The sequence below is a fragment of the Carassius carassius genome, chromosome 26 (genome assembly GCF_963082965.1).
Source record: "Carassius carassius chromosome 26, fCarCar2.1, whole genome shotgun sequence".
Lineage (NCBI taxonomy): Eukaryota > Metazoa > Chordata > Actinopteri > Cypriniformes > Cyprinidae > Carassius > Carassius carassius.
In genome coordinates this window covers 14,615,783-14,641,245 of record NC_081780.1, presented here as the reverse complement: position 1 = coordinate 14,641,245, position 25,463 = coordinate 14,615,783, and the positions used below count along the sequence as shown (strand labels likewise).

Below are 25,463 nucleotides of genomic sequence, written 5' to 3'. Positions count from 1 at the left end.
CGGAGGCCGATGCCGAGGCGGTGCCCGAGGCGGTGTCCGATGCCGAGGCGGTGCCCGATGCTGTTCCGGAGGCCGAGGCGGTGCCCGATGATGTTCCGGAGGCCGAGGCGGTGCCCGATGCTGTTCCCGAGGCCGAGGCGGTGCCCGAGGCTGTTCCGGAGGCCGAGGCGGTGCCCGAGGCTATTCCCTAGGCCGAGGCGGTGCCCGATGCCGAGGCGGTGCCCGATGCTGTCCCCGAGGCCGAGGCGGTGCCCGAGGCTGTTCCCGAGGCCGATGCCGAGGCGGTGCCCGATGCTGTTCCGGAGGCCGAGGCGGTGCCCGATGCTGTTCCCGAGGCCGAGGCGGTGCCCGAGGCTGTTCCGGAGGCCGAGGCGGTGCCCGATGCCGAGGCGGTGCCCGATGCTGTCCCCGAGGCCGAGGCGGTGCCCGAGGCTGTTCCCGAGGCCGATGCCGAGGCGGTGCCCGAGGCTGTTCCCGAGGCCGATGCCGAGGCGGTGCCCGATGCCGAGGCGGTGCCCGATGCTGTTCCCAAGGCCGAGGCGGTGCCCGAGGCTGTTCCCGAGGCCGATGCCGAGGCGGGGCCCGATGCTGTTCCGGAGGCTGAGGCGGTGCCCGATGCGGTTCCGGAGGCCGATGCCGAGGCGGTGCCCGAGGCGGTGTCCGATGCCGAGGCGGTGCCCGATGCTGTTCCGGAGGCCGAGGCGGTGCCCGAGGCTGTTCCCGAGGCCGATGCCGAGGCGGGGCCCGATGCTGTTCCGGAGGCTGAGGCGGTGCCCGATGCGGTTCCGGAGGCCGATGCCGAGGCGGTGCCCGAGGCGGTGTCCGATGCCGAGGCGGTGCCCGATGCTGTTCCGGAGGCCGAGGCGGTGCCCGAGGCTGTTCCCGAGGCCGAGGCGGTGCCCGATGCCGAGGCGGGGCCCGATGCTGTTCCGGAGGCCGAGGCGGTGCCCGATGCTGTTCCGGGGGCCGAGGCGGTGCCCGATGCTGTTCCGGAGGCTGAGGCGATGCCCGATGCTGTTCCGGAGGCCGATGCCGAGGCGGTGCGCGATGCCGTTCCGGAGGCCGAGGCGGTGCCCGATGCTGTTCCCGAGGCCGAGGCGGTGCCCGAGGCTGTTCCCGAGGCCGAGGCGGTGCCCGAGGCTGTTCCCGAGGCCGAGGCGGTGCCCGATGCCGAGGCGGTGCCCGATGCTGTTCCGGAGGCCGAGGCGGTGCCCGATGCTGTTCCGGAGGCCGAGGCGGTGCCCGATGCTGTTCCGGAGGCTGAGGCGGTGCCCGATGCTGTTCCGGAGGCCGATGCCGAGGCGGTGCCCGATGCTGTTCCGGAGGCCGAGGCGGTGCCCGATGCCGTTCCCGAGGCCGAGGCGGTGCCCGATGCCGTTCCCGATTCGGTGCCCGTGCCTGAGGCCGTTCCCGATTCGGTGCCCAAGACCGGTCTAGAGTCAGGACCAGCCACTGATGACCTTCCGGGGTCAGGGCGGGTCACCGTGGGACGTTCGGAGTCAAGTCAAGTCACTGGGTGGGCTGCTGCTCGGGCCTGTTGGACTCCGGCATCGGCCACAGGGGGGTGGTGGTCATCCGCTCCGCCCTGGGGGACTCTGGCGTCGACCACGAGGACGTGGTGGTCCTCCGCTCCACCCTGGGGGGTTTCCGCTCTGACCACGAGGACGTGGTGGTCTTCGGCTCCACCCTGGGGGGTTTTTTGCTTTGACCACACGGACATGGTGGTCTTCTGCCCCGCCCTGGGGGGGCTTCATGTTGTGTTTGTCTGTTGTTTTTGTATTTACTCCTGTCCCTGTTCCTCTCTGTAGTCTGGCCCTCCATCCCTCCCCCTGAACCTCCTCCAGTCCTCCTCCCTCCTGGTCTTCCTGTTTTGTGTTTACTGTCTGGTGCCTGTTTCCAATGTCTTTCTTTTCTGGCCCTCCGTCCCTCCCCCTGAGCCTCCACCTGTCCGCCTCCCTCCTGGTCTGTCTTGTGTCTGTCGTGGAGCGTCTGGGAGCCGCTCCGTAGAGGGGGGGTTCTGTCACAGTGTCTGGGTTGTGTCCCTGGGTGTCCACTAGATGTCCTCCTTCTCACGGTGTCTATCACCTTATCACTTTCTGTCTCCCTTATTTGGTCACCTTCCTCCTTGTTTAGGTAATTGATTGTGTTCCCCACCTGTCTCCTGTTTCCCCATCATCCTTGTGTGTATTTATACCTGGTCTGTCTGAGTCTCAGTCACGGAGTCCTTGTTTAATGTTGTACGTTAATTCTTGCCCGTCATCTTGCCTTGCCTTGCCGTCGTGTTGGTTTATGTTTGGATTGCTCTTCCGGTTTTCGACTCACGCCTGGACTGTTTATGCTCTGTGGATTAACCCCTAATAAAAGGCATACCCGCTATTGGTTCTCTCTCCTGTGTGTTCTGTACACCAGACGTGACAGCAGTGGCATCGACAATCAAGGAAATGACAAAATTCTTTTTAATTCTTGCCAGTGTTTAACAATTCAGCACTCGTGCGTTCTCCTAGAGACTGTGCACTTATACACACTCAGCGCACACTTAAGGCCAGGTTCACACACATACAAAAGAGTAACTTCAGAAAAACCATACATTAATGGTACACCATGGGAAAATAAACATTTCAGGAGTTCCTGTATTCTGTGTGTGTGTACATGGAATGATGATTTGGGGGAATCATTGCTGTTTAAATGTGGACGTCTTCTTGGACAAAGCCCTCATGTTATGCTAATACAGGTGTACCTTATAAGTTAATCAAATCAGTAAAATCACAAACATAAATGCAATCAAATGTGCTTCCAATTCCTAGTTTATTGAAAATGTCAATATAATTATGTGGGATGCAAACATGGTTCTCTGTGATTAGCATTGCTTGACATATTCCTCTCAAAAGAAAATTCAATTTAGTAGCTTTGCCTCTGCAATGTAAAAGCATTATTTTTGAACTAAATAATACCTAAGGTTACAGTGGGCGTTTTATTTTATTTTTTGCTCAAGTTCCATCCTTGCTTCATACTACTAATGCATTAACCTCAGACAAAAATAATTTATTTGTTTTCAAAATCTTGGAAGACTCATGTCAAATAGATTTTTTTTTGTCCTCTTTTTCTATTCAGAAAGATGAAATTCATTGGAGTACTTTGCTAAATTAAACATTAAAGATTCCTCTTTGACATCCTTGAATTTAAACACATTTCGTTTTTGGAAAATTTTCTGAGAATTGATTAGAAACCATATCAAGATAGTCGTGAAAGCTATTCATTTGTACAAAAGCTTTGAAGACTATTGCCAACTATAAGATGGTTATATACTGTAACTTGTATAAATGTACCACTGAATTATATTGCATAAAATAGCAGTGATATAATCTATCCTCTAGGCAAAAGCATTTCTGAACATTTTCTGTCCACTTCAGTCTGTCCATGCGAAGATTAAAAGCCCAGACCAGCCTGAGAATGATATCAAGGGATCATATCTAAGACTATTTTTATCCGAACAAGACTGTCTGTGTCACCAGTAATTATGTATATGAAAAAGAGAGGGTCTAGAAAGACAGACATCAGGGACAAACGCTCTGTGAGGTCATTTGTGCAGGACTTGCATAGCTTGCCGTCTGAGCTATTATACTGCGAGGTGATTTATGTGCCCTTTGAAGTCGGGAATGTCACAGTTGGGCCAATTACTGATAATTCACAGGGTTTGATAAAGTGAGGTCCTGGGATATAAAGCCGGACACCAGAGAAGGGTACTGCTTTAACTCCTACTGTTTTGGCAGGCCTGCTGTCCGGAGACCAGCATTTTCCTCAGGCTTGCCTGACCCGTAAAGGATGGCTGTCTGAATATGGAAAGCGGCAGATGGCTAGCACTCTCTCAGGCAATTCATTCTGGCATGTAAAATAGTGAAGACAATGCAATCCTCAGGAAAACAGTTGTGTGAAAAATAGTGTAGTGTCTTGGCTGACCATGATGTTAGTGTTGAAGCTCGTAGCTTTAGAAACCAAAAATTGTAATGTAATGGATGACTAATTGAATATTAGAAAAACAGCTTATTAGTCAACATGAAATCAAAACTGACCGTTTACTTTTACGCAATACATGTTCATGGTCTTACTGTACAAAATGTTATTTTCTCAGCCTCTAAAACAACTATCCTCTTTTGAGCAATTATACCACAGGGCTGTTGAATGCTTGAATCTTACTATTTTTTCTTCCATGTTACATTTAAATTCACCAAATGACATGTAAGGAAGAAAATCTTGGCTCCTATTAGCTTTGCAGGTGTTCAGTTGTCAACATGGATGTCTCATGGCATACTGCACCCAAAAATGATTCTATGCAATGCTAACATTTGCAGGTGTATGGAGATTAGCAGAGAGGTTCATTTAGCTTGTTTTACGCAGCTGTCTATGCAAATTTGCTAAACTGGCTTTATATTCATGTATTGTAAAATGGGAATGTTGACTCATTGATATCATAAACTTTGAATCTGTATGTGTCACCGCCTTCTTGTGATGTCATCCACCTGCATATCATTAGATCAGAGTTGAAGACTGAGGTTGGAAACTGCTGGAGTAAGACTTTCCAACTCTCAGAGTTGAATGGAACATTAGCATTATTATTACTGTGATACTTACAAATGGTATTGCACTATATAGACAGAGAAGATTATATGACAGCAGGGAAATATTCATTCAAATACTATGCACACAATGACCAGTCACACCCTAAGCTGTGTCTTCAACACAGAAAAATCATTGCTATGGACACAGTCCTCCATATTGAATTTTTGGCTTGGGATGTGTACACTTGCCACAATCCTGCCACTGAGATTGATGTCCTTGTTATTAAATCCTGTCTATAGAAGGAAACGTGCACAGTGCTGAGACATATGAGTTTTAGTCTCACTTGAAAGACAACACTGAGTCTCTGCAGAGATCTGGTCACTCTTCTAGACAAACAGTGTCTCACCGCACTTGATTTGCAGTGTTGAGGTTTCTTTGTCCGTTGGAGGTATTAGATTGTGTTTCACAGTATTTATTTATCAGCATTTCCTCTACCTTTTAAGTTACTATGGCATTATATCTTTTTTTTTTTTGTTATTATTTAAACAAACATTTTTGTCTGATGCGGTATACATATAACAAGATGAATTTATATTCACTTGTTCATCCTTATCAAGCTAATGGGTTCATATAGTTACAAAGTAATTAATAATCATGTAAATGATTTCTAGAAGACTGCACTGTGAATATTGAATATAAATTGCAATGCAAAACCTGGCCTGCTGTCAGCCTCATTGAAATTCAAATCCTCATAATGAATTATAGTGGGGAGTGTAAAAGGGTCCCCAGAGTAAAGTTTTATTTCTCTTTCACAGCTCATGAGACCTAACAGAGTTCTCAATTGTGTTTCATCGTATCTTACAATTTAAAACGTTGACAAGAAATGAGCTGTATGTTTTATTTTTTAAATGTTTTGTCCCCTTATTTTTAAATCAGAATTGGAGATATGGAGTACTTCTACATTTAGTTCGCTTAAAACCCGACCCTGCAAACTCATGTTCATCTACTTCGATTTTAACACGCAACACCCACATCTTAAAATCAAATCAAGAGCAAGTGCATATATTACAGTCCCCGTCCTTCATTTTTTCTTTTTCAATGATCCATCATACTTGGATTATACAGTAAAACACAAATACAAAAGAAAAGGTCAATCACACTTCCATTTCATCGCAACTTAAAAAACAAATTATACAACTGCTGTGTGCATCCCTGCTGAAAACACAAAAATCAACTTAAACCAACTGGTTTTCTGGTCTTAACTGGTTTTAGCTGGTTTAAAAGGGTCTCACAACCTGGCCAGGCTGGTGTTTACTTAACAGCCAGCTGAGAAGCTAAAAAGTTTTCAAAACCCCTCTAAATCCAACCAATAGACCGACCTGACAGGCTGGGAGAAAACCTATGGCCTGGGACACACTAGACAATTCAAATCTTATCTGATTTTAAAACCATGGGAAACCACAGACAGACAGTTTCAACAGATTTTCAAGAACATGCACTTGCTGATTGAAGGGATGACTTCACAGTGACAAGATCTCACAGAAACTCGCGAGATCAAACGTGACTTGAGAAGAAAAACACATGGAGGACAATCAACATTGTCAGCTGGCTCTCCTGGCTCATGTTCTATTGTACAGTGAAAAACAAAACAAAAAGATTATGGGTGATGTCCAGTAGGTGACGCTTGACTGAACATCGGTAAGGGGTCGCTTGCTCGCTCTCACTGGTTATCATGGGTATCATGCAAAGTCGTAAATGTCAAAAAAATATATATATTTACGATTTGAGTTCGGGAATGCTCTGTCTTGATCAGGAGTAGTTAAATAATCATAATGACACCAAACAATAGAGGATTTTTGGACAAACAAACTTTTACAACAAGTCACGAATCAGAACAACCCCCAAACACACACACACCCAAAATCATTCGGAGGTACAAATCTGCCTTAAATTTTTAAGACCAGCAAACAAGCTTGTATGTTTTTTCTCGGGAAGAATGATGAAATCTCTGGCGTTTGATTGCAGATTGGTGTATAGTCAAATATGAGCACGGTTTGAGGAATTGTTGAGAAGAGACACGTTATACTGGTGTCTTTTCTCAGGAAAATAATCTCAGAATTATTGTCGGACTTTATTGCAAGCTAAGAGATGGAGCTGTCTAGAAAAAACAAGTCAAGTTTTTGACACAACAATTCAAACATTAAGTATTAAATTACCCCTTAAAACAGAAAAACTGTGTTCACAGTGAGAAGATTGAGATGCCTCACAAATTATTTAATACTTCGTTGACACTGTTGCTGAGTTTATTCTTTTGTCAGAAAAACTCAACAAAATGTATCTAAACTGGCCATGATAGAAAAAGTCCAAGCATGATTCCTGTGAAAACTGGACGAACATCAAAACAATGATTTCGCAAAACTTCACATTATTAATTCCGTTGAAAGCGTTTTCTGTTGATGTAAAGCAATCCTCCCTTACTGAGGGACTTGTATACTCCCAAAACAGATGTTTGAGGGGATGTGTAGAAAAGAAACAGCAGCCATTCACCTAATTAGATGTATACCATCAAATGATTCTGAAACTTATTAAATAAAAAAATTCATTCCTTTAGCTGCCAAAAACTGTAGACGTTAGAAAAGCATTTCTCTTAGTCCATGATCTAAATACTATGGTTGATTTTAGTGGTGTTTTCACTATGTGGTCTGAATCCACAGTGTGTTTGTGGAGAAAATGGGATCATGTTGTCCACTGCACCAATAGCAGCAGTGCTGAAGGCTACAGTGATTTGAATGGAGAGCCGGGTCACATACACATTCTGTACACTGGAAGGCGGAATGATCTCTATCTCTGCGCTATCTTTGCCCCCCCCCCCCCCCCCCCATGCTTACTCACACAGCCATGTGGGCAGGCATCCCCATGCGGGTTTTACATTTAAAGGCGCAAAATTACGCAATCACTCTGGCTTATTTCTTGTTGGAAGACCACACGATACGAGAAGAGATACATAATAGTGTACTCTTCCACTCCATTGCCAACGCATTTCCAGCCCCCTCTGCAGCACTTAGCGGTCTCCATGGTAATGTAGTTGAATGTACCAATCACAAACCTGGAGTGTGTACACCAGGCCCTTTAAATGTCCTGTTTGTGAGCCAGCGCTAGTAGATATGACATAAATCCCAAGTTAGATCGACACAGGGCCTTGAGCTGCCAACATGCAAATCTGAATCCCACAAATTTAGCTCTTGAGATAACAATGTGTGCTACGATGGTTGCTTTTCCTGCTAAATGATGCCATGCATAACTGTTTATTGGGATGAGATGGGATGAGACCTGTACTAATAAACCAAGCCTAGTTTGGCTGCTCACTGAAAGGCGGAAAAAAAACTAGAGGCGCCATGGAGAATTAATCCTATCTGTGCATGATGCGGCAGCTTCAAATGCTTTTAAAAGGTTTTTTCATCTTATAACTTTGTTAATGGATAAATTTATCTTCAAAATGTTGTTTCGTGTTCCCTCCAAGATACAGTCATTAACAATCTCCACAAATGCATTAACCAGTCCATTTATTTTGTATAAATAACTTTGCCCACTAAATGACATTATGGTGATTGATCTTTAGGCAGTTAATAAGGCATTAGACATAATTTCCTTCCCCCAGGTTATAGAGTTTCAGCTCAATATTGTTAAAGGTGCTGTAAGTGATTTGCTAACTTCCGTTACAATTAGATAATCCCATCAACCACACACCCTCTCTCTTAAGGCGCTTCATCCCAGCAAACCAATAACTGTAAAAGGTGTTTTCTGAGTAGCTAAAAAGGGGTGTGCTGCTTCCTTATAGCATTTTTAAGTTTACAGAGGTAATAATGTTAGAAAGTAGAGACATTTTATGCAAGTTGCCTGCAGTGCCCTCAAATATGCAATTAAAAGAAATTACAATTACGATGAGATATGACCACTTTTTTTTTGCTAAAGCCGATTATGTTTCCACCATTTTTTTAACCCCTGCTAATTGCAGGGATATATTTAATACATCTTACAGTGAAAACATCTCTAATGCTCAAGCACGAGTATTAATTTAGTGATGAATTCTGAGGGAATCTGATATTTTATATTATTTTACTTGGTGATTATTCAAGTTCAAGTTCAAGTCTGCTTTATTGTCAATTTCCACATGTACAGTACATACATACAGAGAATCAAATTGCGTTACTCTCAGACCCCGGTGCATACAGATAACGTTAACATTAAAGCCTAAAAAATCTAGATCAAATATAAAATGTAGATACAACTAAACAATAAGGGAATGTAAAAAAAAGGCATATAATAAAATAAAAAATAAAGTTAAATAAAGCAGTGCAAGGCAAATGACCGATATAGTGCAAATCAATGAAGTGAACAACAGTGCAGATTTAAAGATTTTTAGTGCAAAAAAATCCCTTAATAAAAATATCTTAAGTCTGATTAAAGTGACAAGTGACAAAGGGCTAATGAGCAGTTATTTTATTTAACTAACTGATGAGGTAGTGGAATGACATCAGTTCCATGCTGAATGAGGTAGTGAGCAGACTAATGCTGCACAAAGTGACTAGTGCATGTCATCATATAATTAGTGTGTGTGTGTGGGGGGGAGGGGGGTCATAGTTCATTGGTGCCTGGGGCAGAAGAGGGGAGGGGGGGCAAGTTCGGGAGGGAGTTCAGCTTCCTGACAGCCTGGTGGATGAAGCTGTCCTTCAGTCTGCTGGTCCTGGCCTGGAGACTCCGCAGTCTCCTCCCTGATGTTTTCAGGCTGAAGAAGCTGTGTGATGGGTGAGTGGGATCACCTGTGATGCAGAGGGCTTTGCGGGTGAGACGTGTTCCATAGATGCCCTGGAGGGAGGGGAGAGAGACACCAATGATCTTCTCAGCTGCTCTCACTATGCGTTGCAGAGTCTTTCGGCAGGACGCGTTGCAGGCGCCAAACCACGCAGTGATGCAGCTCGTCAGGATGCTCTCGATGTTGCCTCTGTAGAAAGTGTAGATGATGGGGGCCGGGGCTCTGGCTCTCCTCAGTTTGCAGAGGAAGTAGAGACGCTGTTGTGATTTCTTGGCCAGTGCTGCGGTGTTTTCAGTCCAGGAGAGGTCCTCTGTGATGTGCACACCCAGGAACTTGGTGCTGCTCACTCTCTCCACAGTCACACCGTTGATGGTCAGAGGAACGTGCTGAGTGTGTGCTCTCCTTAAGTCTAGAACAATCTCCTTTGTCTTCTTCACGTTCAGAGAGAGATTGTTGTCACTGCACCACTTGGCCAGGCGGCTCACCTCACTCCTGTAGTTTGTCTCATCTTTGTTGCTAATGAGACCCACCACAGTCGTTTCATCTGCAAACTTAATAAAGAGGTTGGAGTTGTGTGATGGTGTGCAGTCATGGGTCAGCAGAGTGAAGAGGAGGGGGCTCAGCACACATCCTTGGGGGGCCCCTGTGTTCAGTGTGATGGTGCTGGATGTGTTGCTGCCGACCTGTACTGCCTGAGGTCTTCCAGTCAGAAAGTCCAACAGCCAGTTGCACAGCGAAGTGTTGAGCCCCAGCTAAATCAGTTTGTAAATGAGCTGTTGAGGGATGATTGTGTTGAATGCTGAACTGAAGTCTATGAACAGCATTCTGACATATGAGTCCTTTTTGTCCAGATGTGTGAGTGCTGAGTGGAGGGTGGTGGAGATGGCATCATCGGTCGACCGGTTGGACCGATATGCAAACTGGAAGGGGTCCAGGGAGGGGGGAGGGGGCAGACTTGGTGTGGTGCATGGCTAGCCGTTCAAAGCACTTCATGAGGATGGGGGTAAGTGCAACAGGATGGTAGTCATTGAAGCAGGATGGAGATGGCTTCTTCGGAACTGGAATGATGTTGGGAACAACAGCCTGACTCAGTGAGATGTTGAAAATGTCTTTGAAGACATCAGTGAGTTCTGCTGCACAGTCATTCAGTACACGCTCAGGGATGTTGTCAGGACCCGGAGCTTTGCGTGCATTGATCCCGCTGAAGGATCTCCTCGCGCTGTCTGAGGTCAGCGTCATCACCTCTGCTGTCGCTGAATTGATGAGCTATCTTCCTGGAGTGCTGTCTCTTAGCCTCTCTGATGCCACGGGACAGGTTGGCCCTAGCTGTTCTCAGGTCCACCTCATCTCCAGCTCTGAAGACAGCGTTCCGTGTCTGCAGGAGTCTGTAGACCTCCCCTGTCATCCATGGCTTCTGGTTGGCCCGGACAGTGATGGTTTCTGTGAGTATGGTTTTAGTAAGCTCCTCTCTGTGTGGTGTAAACAAAGTCCAAAATGTTATTACCTTGTGTTGGAAAGTTAATGTGTTGGTGTATTTTTGGAAACACACTCTTTAGGTCAGCATGGTTGAAATCCCCAGCTACGATGAGAAAAGCATCGGGCTGTGCTGTCTGCTGCTCACGGACTAGCTGGTACAGTTCATTTAGTGCGTCGTTCCTGTTGCTGATGAGGTTGAACGGGGGAATGTACACCGAAATGAGCTGTATAGCAGTATATTCTCTCAGCAGATAGAAAGGCCGGCACTTAATAATCATAAACTCCACCAGGGGTGAGCAGTGTTTGCAGATCACAACAGTATCGCGGCACCACGCGTCATTGATGTAAACACAAAGCCCGCAAAACACAAAACACAACAGTCTCTTACAGTCCTCTGAGTTGAGCGTAGTAATCGAATGTAGTCCAGTTTATTGTCCAACGAGCGTACATTAGCCAGTACGATGGTGGGGATAGATGGCTTGTGTGGGTTAGTCGTTAGCCTAGCCCGGATACCTCCGCGCTTACCCCTCTTCTGCTTCCTCTCACACCGCTTGTGACGCCTCCGCTGTGGGCGAGATGCAGTAGTGGGGGTCGGTGATGGTGAAGGCCTCTGTAGCAGACCGAGATCCCGCAGCTGTTCCGCGTGCGCAGAGTTTAACTCTAAAAATGCGGTTTTGCCGACATCAAGCAGAAACTCGCGGCTGTATTTGGTAGACGCGGATCAGGTAGACGCGACGACGACATACAAAAACACTGCGACTCACAAGAAAAAAAACACGAAAACACCGTTCTGTCGGGACAGAACCGCTGCGTGTGGACGCGCCGCCATCTTGGGTTTGACCCAAGATGCAGTTGTCGTCAAAGGCACAAAGCGACAGCAGCAAATCATCTCCCACACACAGTTCTCAGACATTCTCCTATTTATCAGCTTTACACAACTCTATCCAAACACATTTGTTCCCAAACACATGTTGATATGCATACACTGATGTATACCTGCAATCTAAAACCCAAAACACCCTCATATTCAAAGCACATTCATTACTACCTCGTACTTAACAGTCACCTGCTGATCCATGTAATTATTATCTGACCTACAAAATCCCTGGACACAACTTGATTCTGGACTGAATTGGTCAGCATCAATGACCCTTTTATAGACCTTGGTCAAGTGAGGCACCATATTTAATTTAACACAAGGCTGAGAGGGATAGAGTTACAGGGCCTTATTCACAAAACGAACGTACGACAGAAAAGTGGGCATATGGTAATGTCTGCGTGAAACTTGTAGTTTATCAATATGGACATGAGCGGTGGCTAGGAAGGATGATGTTTCACATGGATATTGGAACATGAGTGAAGTACAAATTTTATAGCTATTTATTTTTTTATTCTTGTTCTGTGATTGTTAAATTTAGTTTAGTTTTAAATTTAGGGAACTAAAAAGGTTTTCATTCTATTTACTGGTGTGTAATATTCATATAAATCAACGTAATTGATTTATGAGTAAAATGTAATACCACTGTACAGTGGTCAAAGATGTAAGTCTTAGGGGCCGTTCACATGTCGCGCCTAAAAATGCATGGAAAACGCTAGGCGCGCAGCTTTCTCCTTGTTTCCAAAGCGCTTGGGCAGTTGCGCCCCTGAGGCATCTGCCGTTGCTAAGCAACCATGACGTGATCTCTCCATGCAGACGCGAAAAATGGATAAATGGATTTGCAGCACTAAAAATCGCTTGCAGTAGCTCTGCTACTAAATTTATTTAAAAATGGCAATCCATATACAGCTATGATCAGCTGTTCCTTCATCTTGGCTGAGCTTTCAACGTTGTTACGGGAAAGGATAAAGCTGATTGGTTAGTTATTGTCACATGACCTGCTTGCGGCATTCTGAAAAGTTGAGATGTTTTTAACTATGCGGTGCGGACGCACGCGCAAATAAATAGAAATGATTTCGGACATTTCTAATAATTTTTTACTTAGCAAATACTCCCCTAGAGAGCTCATATTCTAGATCAATACATCATATAGAAGTATTTATAAAAACAGTAACAGATCATGTTAAATTATGTTCTATCCTTATTGCAGTGTTGGGGAGTAACTAGTTACATGTAACGGCGTTACGTAATTTAATTACAAAATTATTGTAACTGTAATTAGTTACAGTTACTACGAAAAAATGAGTAATTAAATTACAGTTACTTATGAAATTTTTAACGATTACAAAGGGGATTACATTTGAATATTTACACACATCCACATACAGATTTAACTGATTTCTTTCCCAAATTGCACTGACCATTCTGAGACATACCGCCCTAATAATTTCCGGAATGCGGAAACACAGTCTGGTTCGTAGAATCCATTCATAAAAATGGAATGCCTAACGCGGACGGAATATGCCACATTTTGGATGACTAAATCAAAAGTAGGTCAGTACACTTGAATCAAAACATGACATCGACTAGTGTCTGTGAATATAAAGCCCCAAAAATGCAATATATGACGTGCACATTCTGCGTGTTGGAAATCAGGCGTGGACTGGACACCGGGAGAACCGGGACAATTCCCGGTGGCCTGGCAGATGATGCCCTCTATTTTAATATTGTTATTGTATAATTGCACGCCGAATGTACTAAAGCGATCATTTGCGAATCCGCCATTTGATAATTAAATCTCTAATAAATCATGAAGTGTTAGTCATGACTCGCGCTCTCCGCAGCTCTGCCAAACGGTTTGGATCAGACTCAGAGTAATCAATGCGAGAGATAGAGAGAGATAGAGAGTGAGAGAGAGAGAGAGAATAGAGTGGACTGTGGAAGCGCACAGCTGGAGCAGAGAAGCAGGGTTTCAGGTCAGTTTAATCTGTAAAGATGCTTTTTTGTCTTTGTGTTTTTATTTATTATATCAAGCAGCAGCAGCACGTTGCTCATCAGTCATAACTCAAAATACTATATAAAGGACATCATTATTATCTGTTTTAATGTTACAGTAGTAATTTAGCTGAAAAAAAATCAAATTTTTTTTTTTTGGTTTAGGGGGAGCTACGACGACAGACAACAACTCAACCCTTACGAAAATGTATATGTTAATATTTAACTATAAATCCAGAGAAAATGGTTACTATTGTTTAACTGTGGTATCCAAAAATGTAAAATTATTTTACAAATGTATTTATTTAAAAATAAATACAAATCCATTTGCAAAAAACAAAAAAAAACAAGGTTATTTTACTTTTATATAGGCTAATAAAAGCATGGTTAATTTTTGTAAGGGAAAAACATGACTCGTGTACAGTATTAGGATTTTTCTATAAAGATATTGTAGTATTGTAGAGTATTGTATTGTAAAGTATAGTTTTGTTCAATCTTGAGTATTAAAGTCATGAGAGAGATGGATAACAAGGGCAAAATAAAGAGACTGAAGAGAAAAATGGAAGTGAAGGTGCAGTTCAGGAGAGAACTTTTAATTATTTTGCATGTCCCCAAATTAAAGATTTAAACCTTTTTTATGTCAGGTCCATACAAAAAATAGTTTTGTCCATGAATTTGTTTGTATGAGTATGAATTTTCCAGTCTGAATTTTTTCCCCAGTCCGCCCCTCCTGTAATTTAATGGCAAAGACATGGTTTCATTTACTACACATAGGCCTACTGAAGCTCGCAGTGTTTTCAACCTCTGCCGCCTCAATATAGGAGTACACGAGCACATAAACATAATTTCTAGAACTGCTCTGTGTCACTTCATGTGCATTTTACTTATTTTGAGAAAACTATCATCATATACAAAGAGACAGCAGCTTAAAAAAACACCAATGTTTCAGGAGTTTATTACACAGAATACGTCACATGCTTATTATATAACTGTATTTAAGTTAATGTATATGCTTTTATTTATTATTCTTTAATTTTCACAAATTTAGAAAAGTAATCAAAAAGTACTCAAAAGTAATTAGTTACATTACTTTAATAAAGTAATTGAAAAAGTTACACTACTATTAAATTTTAAACAGGGTAACTTGTAATCTGTAACCTATTACATTTCCAAAGTAACCTTCCCAACACTGCAATTGATGTTCATTAGCAAAACATTCCATAACATCATAATCAGCACATCTGTGCACAACCTATCCCCAAACTGTCCCTACCACATTTAAATACAAAGTGACACCCATAGAAAGATCATGATAAACAGGAAGGACGGTCTTAGGTAATGTGTATGACACCAGGGGCGCAGATAAGATTTTTTAACTGGGGGGACCAAGCTGTCCAGCAGTCAAATGTTTTCAGTCCAGAAAAATCACCAGCTCAGCCATGGATAATAGTACAGGTGCATCTCAAAAAATTACAATATCATAGAAAAGGTCTTTATTTTTTTATAATTTAATTCAAAAAAGCAAACTTTCTTATTTATTACATTCATTGCACACAAACTAATATTTCAAGAGTTTTTTTTTTTTTTTTTAACTCTGATGGTTACAACTTACAGCTTAGGAAAATAAAAAAAATCAGTATCTCAGAAAAGTTGAATATTCCATTTTGAGCTTGATAAGTTTGATTAATTTGGAGTATAAATACAGGGTACCTCCTGGGCTAGTTTAGAACGTGCAACAGTAGTCTAGAAGACGATCATCGACACCCTCCACAAGGAGGGTAAGCCACAGAGGGTAATTGCTGAAAGGGCTGGGTGTTCACAGAGTGCTGTATCAAAATATATTCATAGAAAGTTGACTGGAAGGAAAAAGTGTGGTATGAAAAGGTGCACAAGCAACAGGGATGACCAAAGCCTGAGTAGTGGGAAGACACAGAGTCAGCACATCAAGAGTCACCGCACTCAGATATCTTCAGGAAATGGGCTACAGCTGTCACTAGAACCAAGCCACTACTCAACCAGAAAAAAACGTCAGAAGCATTTCACCTGGGGTAAGGAGAAAAAGAACTGTACTGTTGCTCAGTGATGCACAGTCCTCTTTTCAGATGAAAGTAAATTTTGCATTTCATTTGGAAATCAAGGTCTGAAGTCCTGAGAAAGACTGGAGAGGCACATAATCCAAAGTCCAGTGTGAAGTTTCTGAAGTCAGTGATGATTTGAGTGCCGTGACGTCTGCTGGTGTTCATCCATTGTGTTTGATCAAGTCCAAAGTCAATGCAGCCATCTACCAGGAGATTTTGGAGCACTTTATGCTTCCATCTGCTGACAAGCTTTATGGAGATGTAGATTTAATTTTGCAGCAGGACTTTAGCAGCTGCCCACAGTGCCAAAACCACTTCCAAGTGGTTTGCTGACCACAATAATACTGTGCTTGATTGGCAAGCCAACTTACCTGACCTGAACCTCACAGAGAATCTATGGGGTATTGTGAAGAGGAAGATAAGTAACATCTGAAAAACAATACAGAGTGGAGAATCTGAAGGCCGCTATCAAAGCAACCTGGACTACAATAATGTCTCAGCAATGCCATAGGCTTATCGCCTCCATGCCACGCCGCACTGCAAAAGGAGTTCCAGCCAAGTATTGAGTGCATAATTAAACCTGCTTTGGAGATCTTTTTTTTGATTGATCTTTGAAAATATTCTAATTTTTGAGATACTGAATATTTTTAGCCTGTGGTTTTACTATTGAAATTAATTAATTTATAAATACATTATATAAAAAAAGCAAACAAAATGGTTACTGTAATCATGCACAAATTAACCATGGATTTACTACTCTTACCATAGTTTAACCATGGTATTTGTACAACTGTGTACAAGTGTTATACAAATGGTAATCAATACGCAAAAAAACAATACGTTTTGTTGGGGTAATTTTGTTTGTGTTGAGTATTTGCAGCTCGTTTCTATATTTGTTTGTGTTGTGAGCATTTAAAGCTTGTTTTTGTATTTCGTTGTGTTGCGAGTGCACGTGTGCTGTCAAACTGATGAAGATGTTTTCTTAATTTGCTGGTGCTTTTTCTATTTGAATGTGTTTTGTGAAGTTGAGCTCTCTCGGCCACCGTGCCTCGCCCCTATTTTGAAATCTTCACCCCACACGTACATACGCAACCATGGCAACGACGATCTCGGAAAAAAGTGAAGATGACACACAAGCATATTCAAACAAAAGCCAGCATAAGTTGTGTGAAACAAAGCAAAATCAACGTTACTCACCTATGAAAAAGAAACAAGATTCGAGCCCTTCCCACTCCTTGAGTTTCTCTCCATAGACATCATGTATCTCTCCACTGTTGGAAACCTGCTCCGATATTTACGCGGGTCCTACCTCTTGCCTGATTGTAACCCTTCTTTTTAATGTTTCTCTGATATTTTCCTCTTTTTTTTTTTTTATCTGCCATCTCTCTCAATCTACAGTCGGTCTGTTAATATGCTAATTTAGATAAAAGTGTCTGCTAAATGACTAAATGTAAATGTAATGTAAATGTGTCCTGTGCACTCAAATTGAGCGCTCTCTTCTTGCTATCAGGACAAGACACGCCCCCTTACCGCTGATTGGCTACAAGTGTGTTTTGGGAAAAGCGCGTTTCAAAAATTGCTTAGTAGACATTTAAGGAATGGCGGGCAGGTTCGCCACTACTTATACTAATGTTCACAGCGGAAAAACTCTGATTAATCCTCTGTTTACCAATAGAGCCTTTCATTGAGACAGTAAGGGGGAAGGCTCGGGTTACTATGAATCTGGGGGGGGGGGGTCATATCCCCCCCGTCTCTAGTGCCATCTGTGCGTCTGTATGACACAACGCATTTGTGCCATTTCAAAGTTGATCTTTAAAGCAGCTTAAATAGAAAGACTTTCTTAAATAACGAGCAAGATAGACCACAGAGACAGAAACATCTGCATCAAGACACAAGAGAAGTATGAGTCAAAGAGAGAGAGAGACAGGAAGTGAGAAGCAGCAGAAGATCATCCGGGGTCATCCTCTGACCTCCTGGTAATGAGACATAAATGTGAAAGGGAATGTTAACAGTTTCCTTTGCTGGCTGAAAGAACACCAGCATGTTCAAGATGGCTCATTACCCCATACACGACTCCAGACCATCCTCTCGGCAGAATCCGCCGGTAATGATGGAGCTTCAGTGCAGGATTAATGAAGTAAAGGTTGTCACATGCTGTGGCGCTTCCTGTACATATGTGGATCTGTGAAAGCTGCCACAGGACATGACTGCAAAGTCACCTTCACTAATCGGATGTCATGCACTCTGTTGTTAGGGGAAACAGAACGGACAAGCTAATGTTTGCATATTTTGCAACCAAGGCTCTTTGGAACGTATCTTTCTACAAAATGAACTTATGTTGCTTCTTGCACATTTCGCAAAAGTTTGAAAGTGAAATGTTCAGTGAGTAGCGCTAATAGTATCTGGCAACATTTAGATTGGTGGTTTAGTCTCGCAGCAGTTCAGAAATGAAATGTCCCGTGAGTGATGCTAAAAGTTGCTCTATATGCTCTATAATATTTGAAAATAACATACCACCTATAAAAAACAAACCTATAGTTAATTTGCAGAATCATCCATGTCATTTTATCTTGCTTCTAAAAGTCTTTATAAGCTCTTTTACCATGACTTGTGCTCCACAGGACTCGTACCTGGTAAGCTACCGAGCAATTTTACCACATCAGAAAAGCCATATGAAGCTGGTCATGTGATCCAAACTTAAAAAATGTATTACCGTATTTTTCGGAATATAAGTCACACCTAAGTATAAGTTGAACCAAGAAAAAACATTACCATCTACAGCCGCGAGAGGATGCTCTATGCTGCTCAGTGCTCCTGTAGCCTACCCCTGAAAATATTAACTGAAAACAACTGAAAACTGTTAACTGAAATATTTACTTAATTTATTTAACAAAATCCAAGACCAAGAACAGATATTGGTAATCTGGAAAGGCAAGTTACAGCTACAGTTAAGCTACAGGAGCACTGAGCAGCATAGAGCGCCCTCTTGCAGCTGTAGACGGTAATGTTTTCTCTTGGTTCATTTCTCTTGGTTCATGTCAAATTAATTTTGATAAATAAGTTGCACCTGACTATAAGTCACAGGACCAGCCAAACTATGAAAAGAAGTGCGACTTATAGTCCGAAAATATGGTAGCTTACACATGCACTATGATAAAAGTGTTTTGAGGTCATAGCATAGTATGGTGCAAGAAACCACACAAATTATTCGTTAATCTGCCCCGTAATCATAATTTGTGTGAAATGAAAAAGAATGACTAGTGTTCATTGAATAGTATATAAGTATATAAGTTTCACAGGATTAGTGCAGACCTTTATTTTGAGTGTATGATCTAATTACAATGTCAGTATTACTAAGTCACTATTGATCCTATGGCTGGGTCCCAAAACCTATAGAGCAGCTTCTTAAAGCATCATATGCACACTCCTGACAGGAAGTCTTTTACAAAATTCCTTCTGTTGCCTATATATAGTATACACACACACACACACACACACACACACCTGAAACAAAAACGATGCAACACTTATATTTAAGCTATTAGTATTTCAGTTAGAATTATTTCAAATTTAGCTTGTCTCATCACTTATTTTCTGCTGGAACTTTGATTGATTCATGACTTTATTACATGCAGAATTGTCTGTTAACACTGCATTCTTTATGGCACATCATCCAAGGACCTTAATATAAACTGCAGTACATCCAGAACTCGGCTGCATGTCTGCTATCGTGACCACATCACCGCTGTCCTTCACAAGCTTCACTGGCTTCCTGTCTCACGATGGACGAAGACCTTTTCTTCATGCACTAAGCCCTCCATACAAAGACTAATTCACCAAAACTCAAGCTCCTTCAAAACTTTTATTGGTTTTATTGTATTGCATTTGTCATTTTTAACTCTTGCAATGCATCACTAACTACCTTGAAAAACTCTATAAATAAATTGCATTATTAGAAATGTATTAACATTTTTTATGTTTTGTTTCTCTCATTATTTCCAAATCATACTATTCCCATAGCTATGCCTGGGTGGACCAAAATTGTTAAAAGAATTGTTTACCTATAATTTATTATTTACTCATTCTTTGACTCAATCCAAAATTAAATGCTATTATAATTTTATTTCTTCCATGGAACATACAAAAATATTTTTTGAAGATATCAGGCATTTTGTTTAGATACACTTGACTGCTTCAGATATTTGTATCTCACAACTTAGTAATCAACTTAGGCCAGCTGCATAAACACAACTATTAAAGCAACAAAGGAATAATCAGTCTTATTTTCAATCTGAGAAGACCAATTGCAAATTTTTTGCAGCTGATTTTGAGCTGTTTTAAGTCTTAATGTACAGAAAATTCAGTTTTTATCTTTTTTTTTTTTATAAAAAGCCAGTGTTGTTTTAGTATTATTTAATGAAGAATTTAAGTTCTAAAGTAAAAGAATGAATAATTAATATTTTATATATAATTGTTTTATTTTAATTTTAATTTTAGTATTTTTTTCTAGTTTTTATTAATTTTTTGAGTTTAGTTTTTAAGCTTTAATTTATTTATTGTTTCAGTATATAAGAAAAAAATATTGAATGAATTTTCCTTTTTATTTGAACTTTATTTCAGTTAATAAAAAAGATTTTAATTAGTTTTAGTTTACAATAACACTGATCTAAGCATTCAAGAGGCCCCAGTTTATGCCCTCGTCTGTGTTAATTTTTCACCAAAAAGCATCAGTCATCAATTTTTAGTGACGTGCGGTGGCAACAGAGTGATTAATGTCATGCTGACATTCTTCTGACAGCTCTGTGCCAGAGCCAAGTGGGACATGCCAGGACACTGCTCAGTTATGGATCTAGCTGTCAGGTTTTGATAGAATCTAAGCTGCTTTAATAACAGAAGACCTTTAATTTGGATCCATCGTTTTATCAGCAAAGCTTTCAAATTCAGTGCAATGTGACATATTAATGAAAAATGAAAAATCAAAACCGCCCATTTGAGTTTTGAAGATAGGAGCAAAAGGTTGCAAGTTTCCTCTCGATGTGACTGACAGAAAGGCCCTCAAACGGCAAAATATTTTGCTCAGATTGTTGCATCTGTTGTTGTCCCATGAGCCCACAGGCTGTAATAGCTTTTGTGTCTGCTCTTCTAGTCTCGCTGGGTTCGGTTTTATTAGTTCCTGTCAGGGTCTGGCCCACTTTGCTTTGCTGTCTGTGTTCAAACAAAGTTATTATCTAATGAAGGCTAATATGGGACAGAAAGACCCTTGTTTTTGTCAATTTGTGAGACAGTTTGGTAGGATTTGTCTGATCCCCCCACCCAAACAGTTGCACATTATGTAAAATGGGTATAATTTTTTACGGTCCAAAGATGAACGAGCACAATTACCCACATGCCTGCCTTGACACACATAACAAATCACCGCAAGTCCTACTACAGAGCACTTAATGTGACCAGAGGCTCAACCATCAGTAACAATCTCTAGCAACAGGGATGTGTTTAAAACTACATACTAGACCTTAAGATATTTATCACATTGATATGCTTTTATCATAGTCCTAGTCATAGTCAAAAAATTATTAGGCCTATTCTTAATACCAAGCAATGTTCACAGCATGCAACAGCATTTGAAGTCAATAATTGACAATCATTTTCTCTAATATATTGTCAAAGGTGGTTGAAAAATTCAGTTCCTTTACTAGGCGCAAATAAACTTACCTTGACACTAAATATTGCTAAGATTAATAATAGATACAATTATGGGTAAACAATTGTTATATGTACACTAAAGTCCATTTTGTTTGATTTTACTCTAAACTAAATGGCACAAATACTCACAACAAAAGTTTTGTTGTTTTCAATAACAATAGAAAATGTAAAAGTATGGTGTTGTATTTAGTTCACCCAAAAATTTGAATTGCCCTATGATTTACTCACCCTCAAGCCATCCTAGGTCTATATGACTTTCTGGTAGGGTTGTGCAATTAATCGAATGTGATATGTGCATCGTCAATAAAGCCGGTTCTATAATTATTAGTAAATCTCTATCACGTGCTTTCAGCATTTAATACACAGAGCCATAGTTCACTGACTATGCAATATTACATTCATTATCGCAGGCAAATCGTCTACGATTATGAACGCAATATTGTGTAGCTTGTCAGTGCTGCTCCATGTGAAAGCACATGATGGAGATTTACTACTAATCACAGTACTAGCTTTACTGAGGAGATGTGCATGACTATCGCATTAAATTAACTGCACAGCCCTACTTTCTGGTCTCACTTTATTTTAAGGTCTAAGTCTCGCTATTAACAAACCATTAACTATGACTTTTGCTTCAATAAACTCAATAAATTTGCTGCTTATTAATATTTCGTAAGGTAGTTGTTAAGTGTTGCCGGGTTTCTTCTTTCAGATGGATACAGCTAGAGTTGTATTCAAAAATGTCCTGGCTCTTCCACGCTTTATAATAGCTGTTGATATTCAATAGACCAATAAAAGTCTATTGAATTTCTGTATATATATTTTATTTATTTATTTATTTATTTTCAGTCATACAGTATAGGAGTAGTGAAAATAACATTCCTTAAGCTATGCCATTTGTCACGTTGTACCTTACATTAAATGTGCATTTGTTTTCTCAATATATTTGTTTTAATGATTTATACAAACCTATTTAAGCAATTTTAGTTACTTGGCTTAAAAAAGAGATAGTTCACCAAAAATCGGTCATCGATGACTCTCCCTCCTGTTGTTCTAAACTAGAATGAGTTCCTTTGTGCAGAACACGAATGAAGATATTTGAAGAATGTGTAAAGTGTTTTTGTTCATACAGTGAAGGTCTTCTAAAGCTGCTACTATAAAATTAGTAGCAGCTCTCTAATGGGTCTGTATTTTTACATTCCTTCAATGTTTCTTCAATCCTCTTACATGTAAACAGCATAAAGTAGCCCACTTACAGCTGTGCAAATATATCTACTGACTAAATGTGCCAGTTGAACTGCACTGAGATGAATGAGAATACTTATGGATAGCTCTCTCTAAGTATATTAGTACTTCTTGATTAGACAGACTGGATCACTCAGATACGAACACTGAAAGCCGTGGCAAAGACACATATTGTTGAAACAAGCCAGACTGACCCCACTGAATGTGTGCCCTGTAGGTGTGCTGAACAGAGGAGCTACAGCAGTGTGATGTGTCTTTTGCTTCATGTAAAGAGAGCACTGATTGCTTTCAGTGGCCCCTCTGGCCTTCAGCAAGTCTATTTCTATTATCCCAGCAATCGATTCGCTGCAGCTTCACCATCTCTCTGCCCTTTAATGCAAACTTTACCCTCTCTCTATCTCACTCTCTCTCTGAATCACAGAGTTACTCCTCTGTTACTCAAACACATCTGTGTTTTCTTTCTCTCTTTCCATCTCAGATGTTGCCAGGGCGATTGAGCTGCTGGAAAAACTACAGGAGTCAGGTGACGTCCCGGGTCACAAGCTGCAGTCCCTGAAGAAGGTTCTACAGAGCGAGTTCTGCACGGCCATTAGAGAGGTGAGACCTACATTATGTATTACTGTCGCATCTAGAGTTTAGCACCATAAAGATATACTCATATATCACAGGAATAGTTTGCCCAAAAATGAAAAATCTGTCAGTTAACTCACATCTTAGTCATTATTTTCTGTGGAATATAAAAAAAAAAGATATTTAGCAAAATGTCCAAGTCTTCTGAAGCCAAAACTTAATTTTGTCCAAGGTGCAGCTGGTGCAGCAAACAAATAATGCACACTATACCCTTCTAAACAATTATATGTAGCAATTTAAATAATGTAGTAGGGGTTTCGTTTGACTATTTTAAGGTTTTTTTTATTTTAAGTTTTTATTTTTTTATTTACAAAATTACGATTGTTCCTCAATTGCACGAGAGTAAGCTGCTACTGATTTGCAATACAACCACGGAGTTCTTACCTGTGTGTTATGATGTTTCTTAGGTTGAAGCAACAATCAAAAACATAAAGAGTAAAGCCGATGTACGATTAATAAAATAGCTGCTAGAAAAGGCAAAATATGCGTTGTTTGCGGAAAACTGAAGTCTGAATTTAAAAAGTTTTTCTTAAATGTCTGTGGCGTCCTCAAGTGGCAAACTTTGTGATTGCATCATTAGAAAATTGCGTTGTATAACGATGAGTCCAAAAGATGGAATACATTTTTACTGAGAGATCCACCGGAGTAGCCTCCAAACACGAACAGGGCTTCTTTCTTCTAGAAAAAAAATTTCTTTTGTAAAAACTAAAACATTTTTATTAATACGGTGAACTGCCCATAATGCCTCAGTGCCCCTGACATCTTGCGTCAATACAGTGTGTCGTGTGTATGTTACTCATCAGTCACTTGTTATCTAGCTTTGAGCGCAACAACACAAAAATGAGCGAAGAAATCGCAAATACACAGTCATCCTCAAAACCAGTGCCGGAAGAACTAACAGCGAGACGTGGGTCAGCTTCTTCAGCCTGGAGATGGTTTGGTTTTGACAAAAAAGACGGGCAACATAAGTCGCCCAGCTGTAGAATTTGTCACATGCAGATCGCCGTATAGCAGAGCGCCACAATCAACCTCTTCCATCATCTCCGTACAATGCACAAAACACAGTTTGAAGAGTATCAAAGGCTTCGTGCTGAACAAAACAGCACTGCTGCTACAAACACGGTACAAAAAAAGAACAGACACAACGGACCTTGGCAGAAACATTCACAAAGAAAAGACCATATGACAAAAAAAAGCGAAAAGTGGAAAACAATTACAAACTCAGTAACAAGTTTTATTGCAAGGTCTATGTTGCCAATTCAATCAGTTGAGAAGGATGGGTTTCAAGAAATGTTATAGACTTTACAACCCAGAAATAATCTGCCTTCAAGGAGATATTTCAGTGAAACAGCTTTACCAAAACTGTTCAAGTCTTGTCGACAAACGCTGTCCCGTAAATTGCAGAAGGTCACCTATTATGCCACAACCTCCGATCTGTGGTCCAGCAGAACCTTGGAGTCGTACTGCAGAGCAGTGTCTGTTATTTATTTTGTTCCTTTTGTCTTTTTTTATCCTCATCTTTTATATTAATATAATGTCCAAAAATGTTATATTGTGTTCTAATGTTGTCATTTTGCAAAACACATTTTTTTTTAAAGAGGTAGTCACATTGTTGTTAGTATATTACTAATAGAGTACTGACTGCAAAGCACAAAGTTAATTTATTACGTACATATATTGTACTGAAAAAGCACTGTTCTTGTATTAAAATAAATATTTAGTACAGTAACTTGGTTCATGTTTAAATCAATAATGTCTCATATATTTATGTACTTGAAATTCTATACAATAATAGACCAAATGCAGCAAGTCAAAAGACCAACTGTACCTTAAAAATATATCGTCTGAATATCGATATATTGAAAAAAAATATCCCCCACCCCTAGATAGAACTTTAGTGATTAGAATTAAAACTTGATAACCATGTATGAATGCATATTTGTCATTTTGGATTTCTGTAAAAAAAAAAAAAAAAAAAAAATTGATATATATATATATATATATATATATATATATATATATATATATATATATATATATTAGTAATAGATCATATTAATTATTATTAAAAGATAATACTACTACTAATTCT

The 25,463-nt window shown here is 40.9% G+C and overlaps 1 protein-coding gene across 3 annotated transcripts in view; it reads left to right on the top strand.

The window, feature by feature from the left end:
* The window catches only part of LOC132105867 (protein lin-7 homolog A), a 68,776-nt gene that overhangs the window by 5,355 nt on the left and 37,958 nt on the right, over positions 1 to 25,463 (top strand). For all 3 annotated transcript variants that reach the window (XM_059511337.1, XM_059511335.1, XM_059511336.1), the window contains exon 2: positions 23,220 to 23,338. In XM_059511337.1, the coding sequence (XP_059367320.1) occupies positions 23,220 to 23,338 (119 nt within the window). The remainder of the gene's footprint in view (positions 1 to 23,219; positions 23,339 to 25,463) is intronic.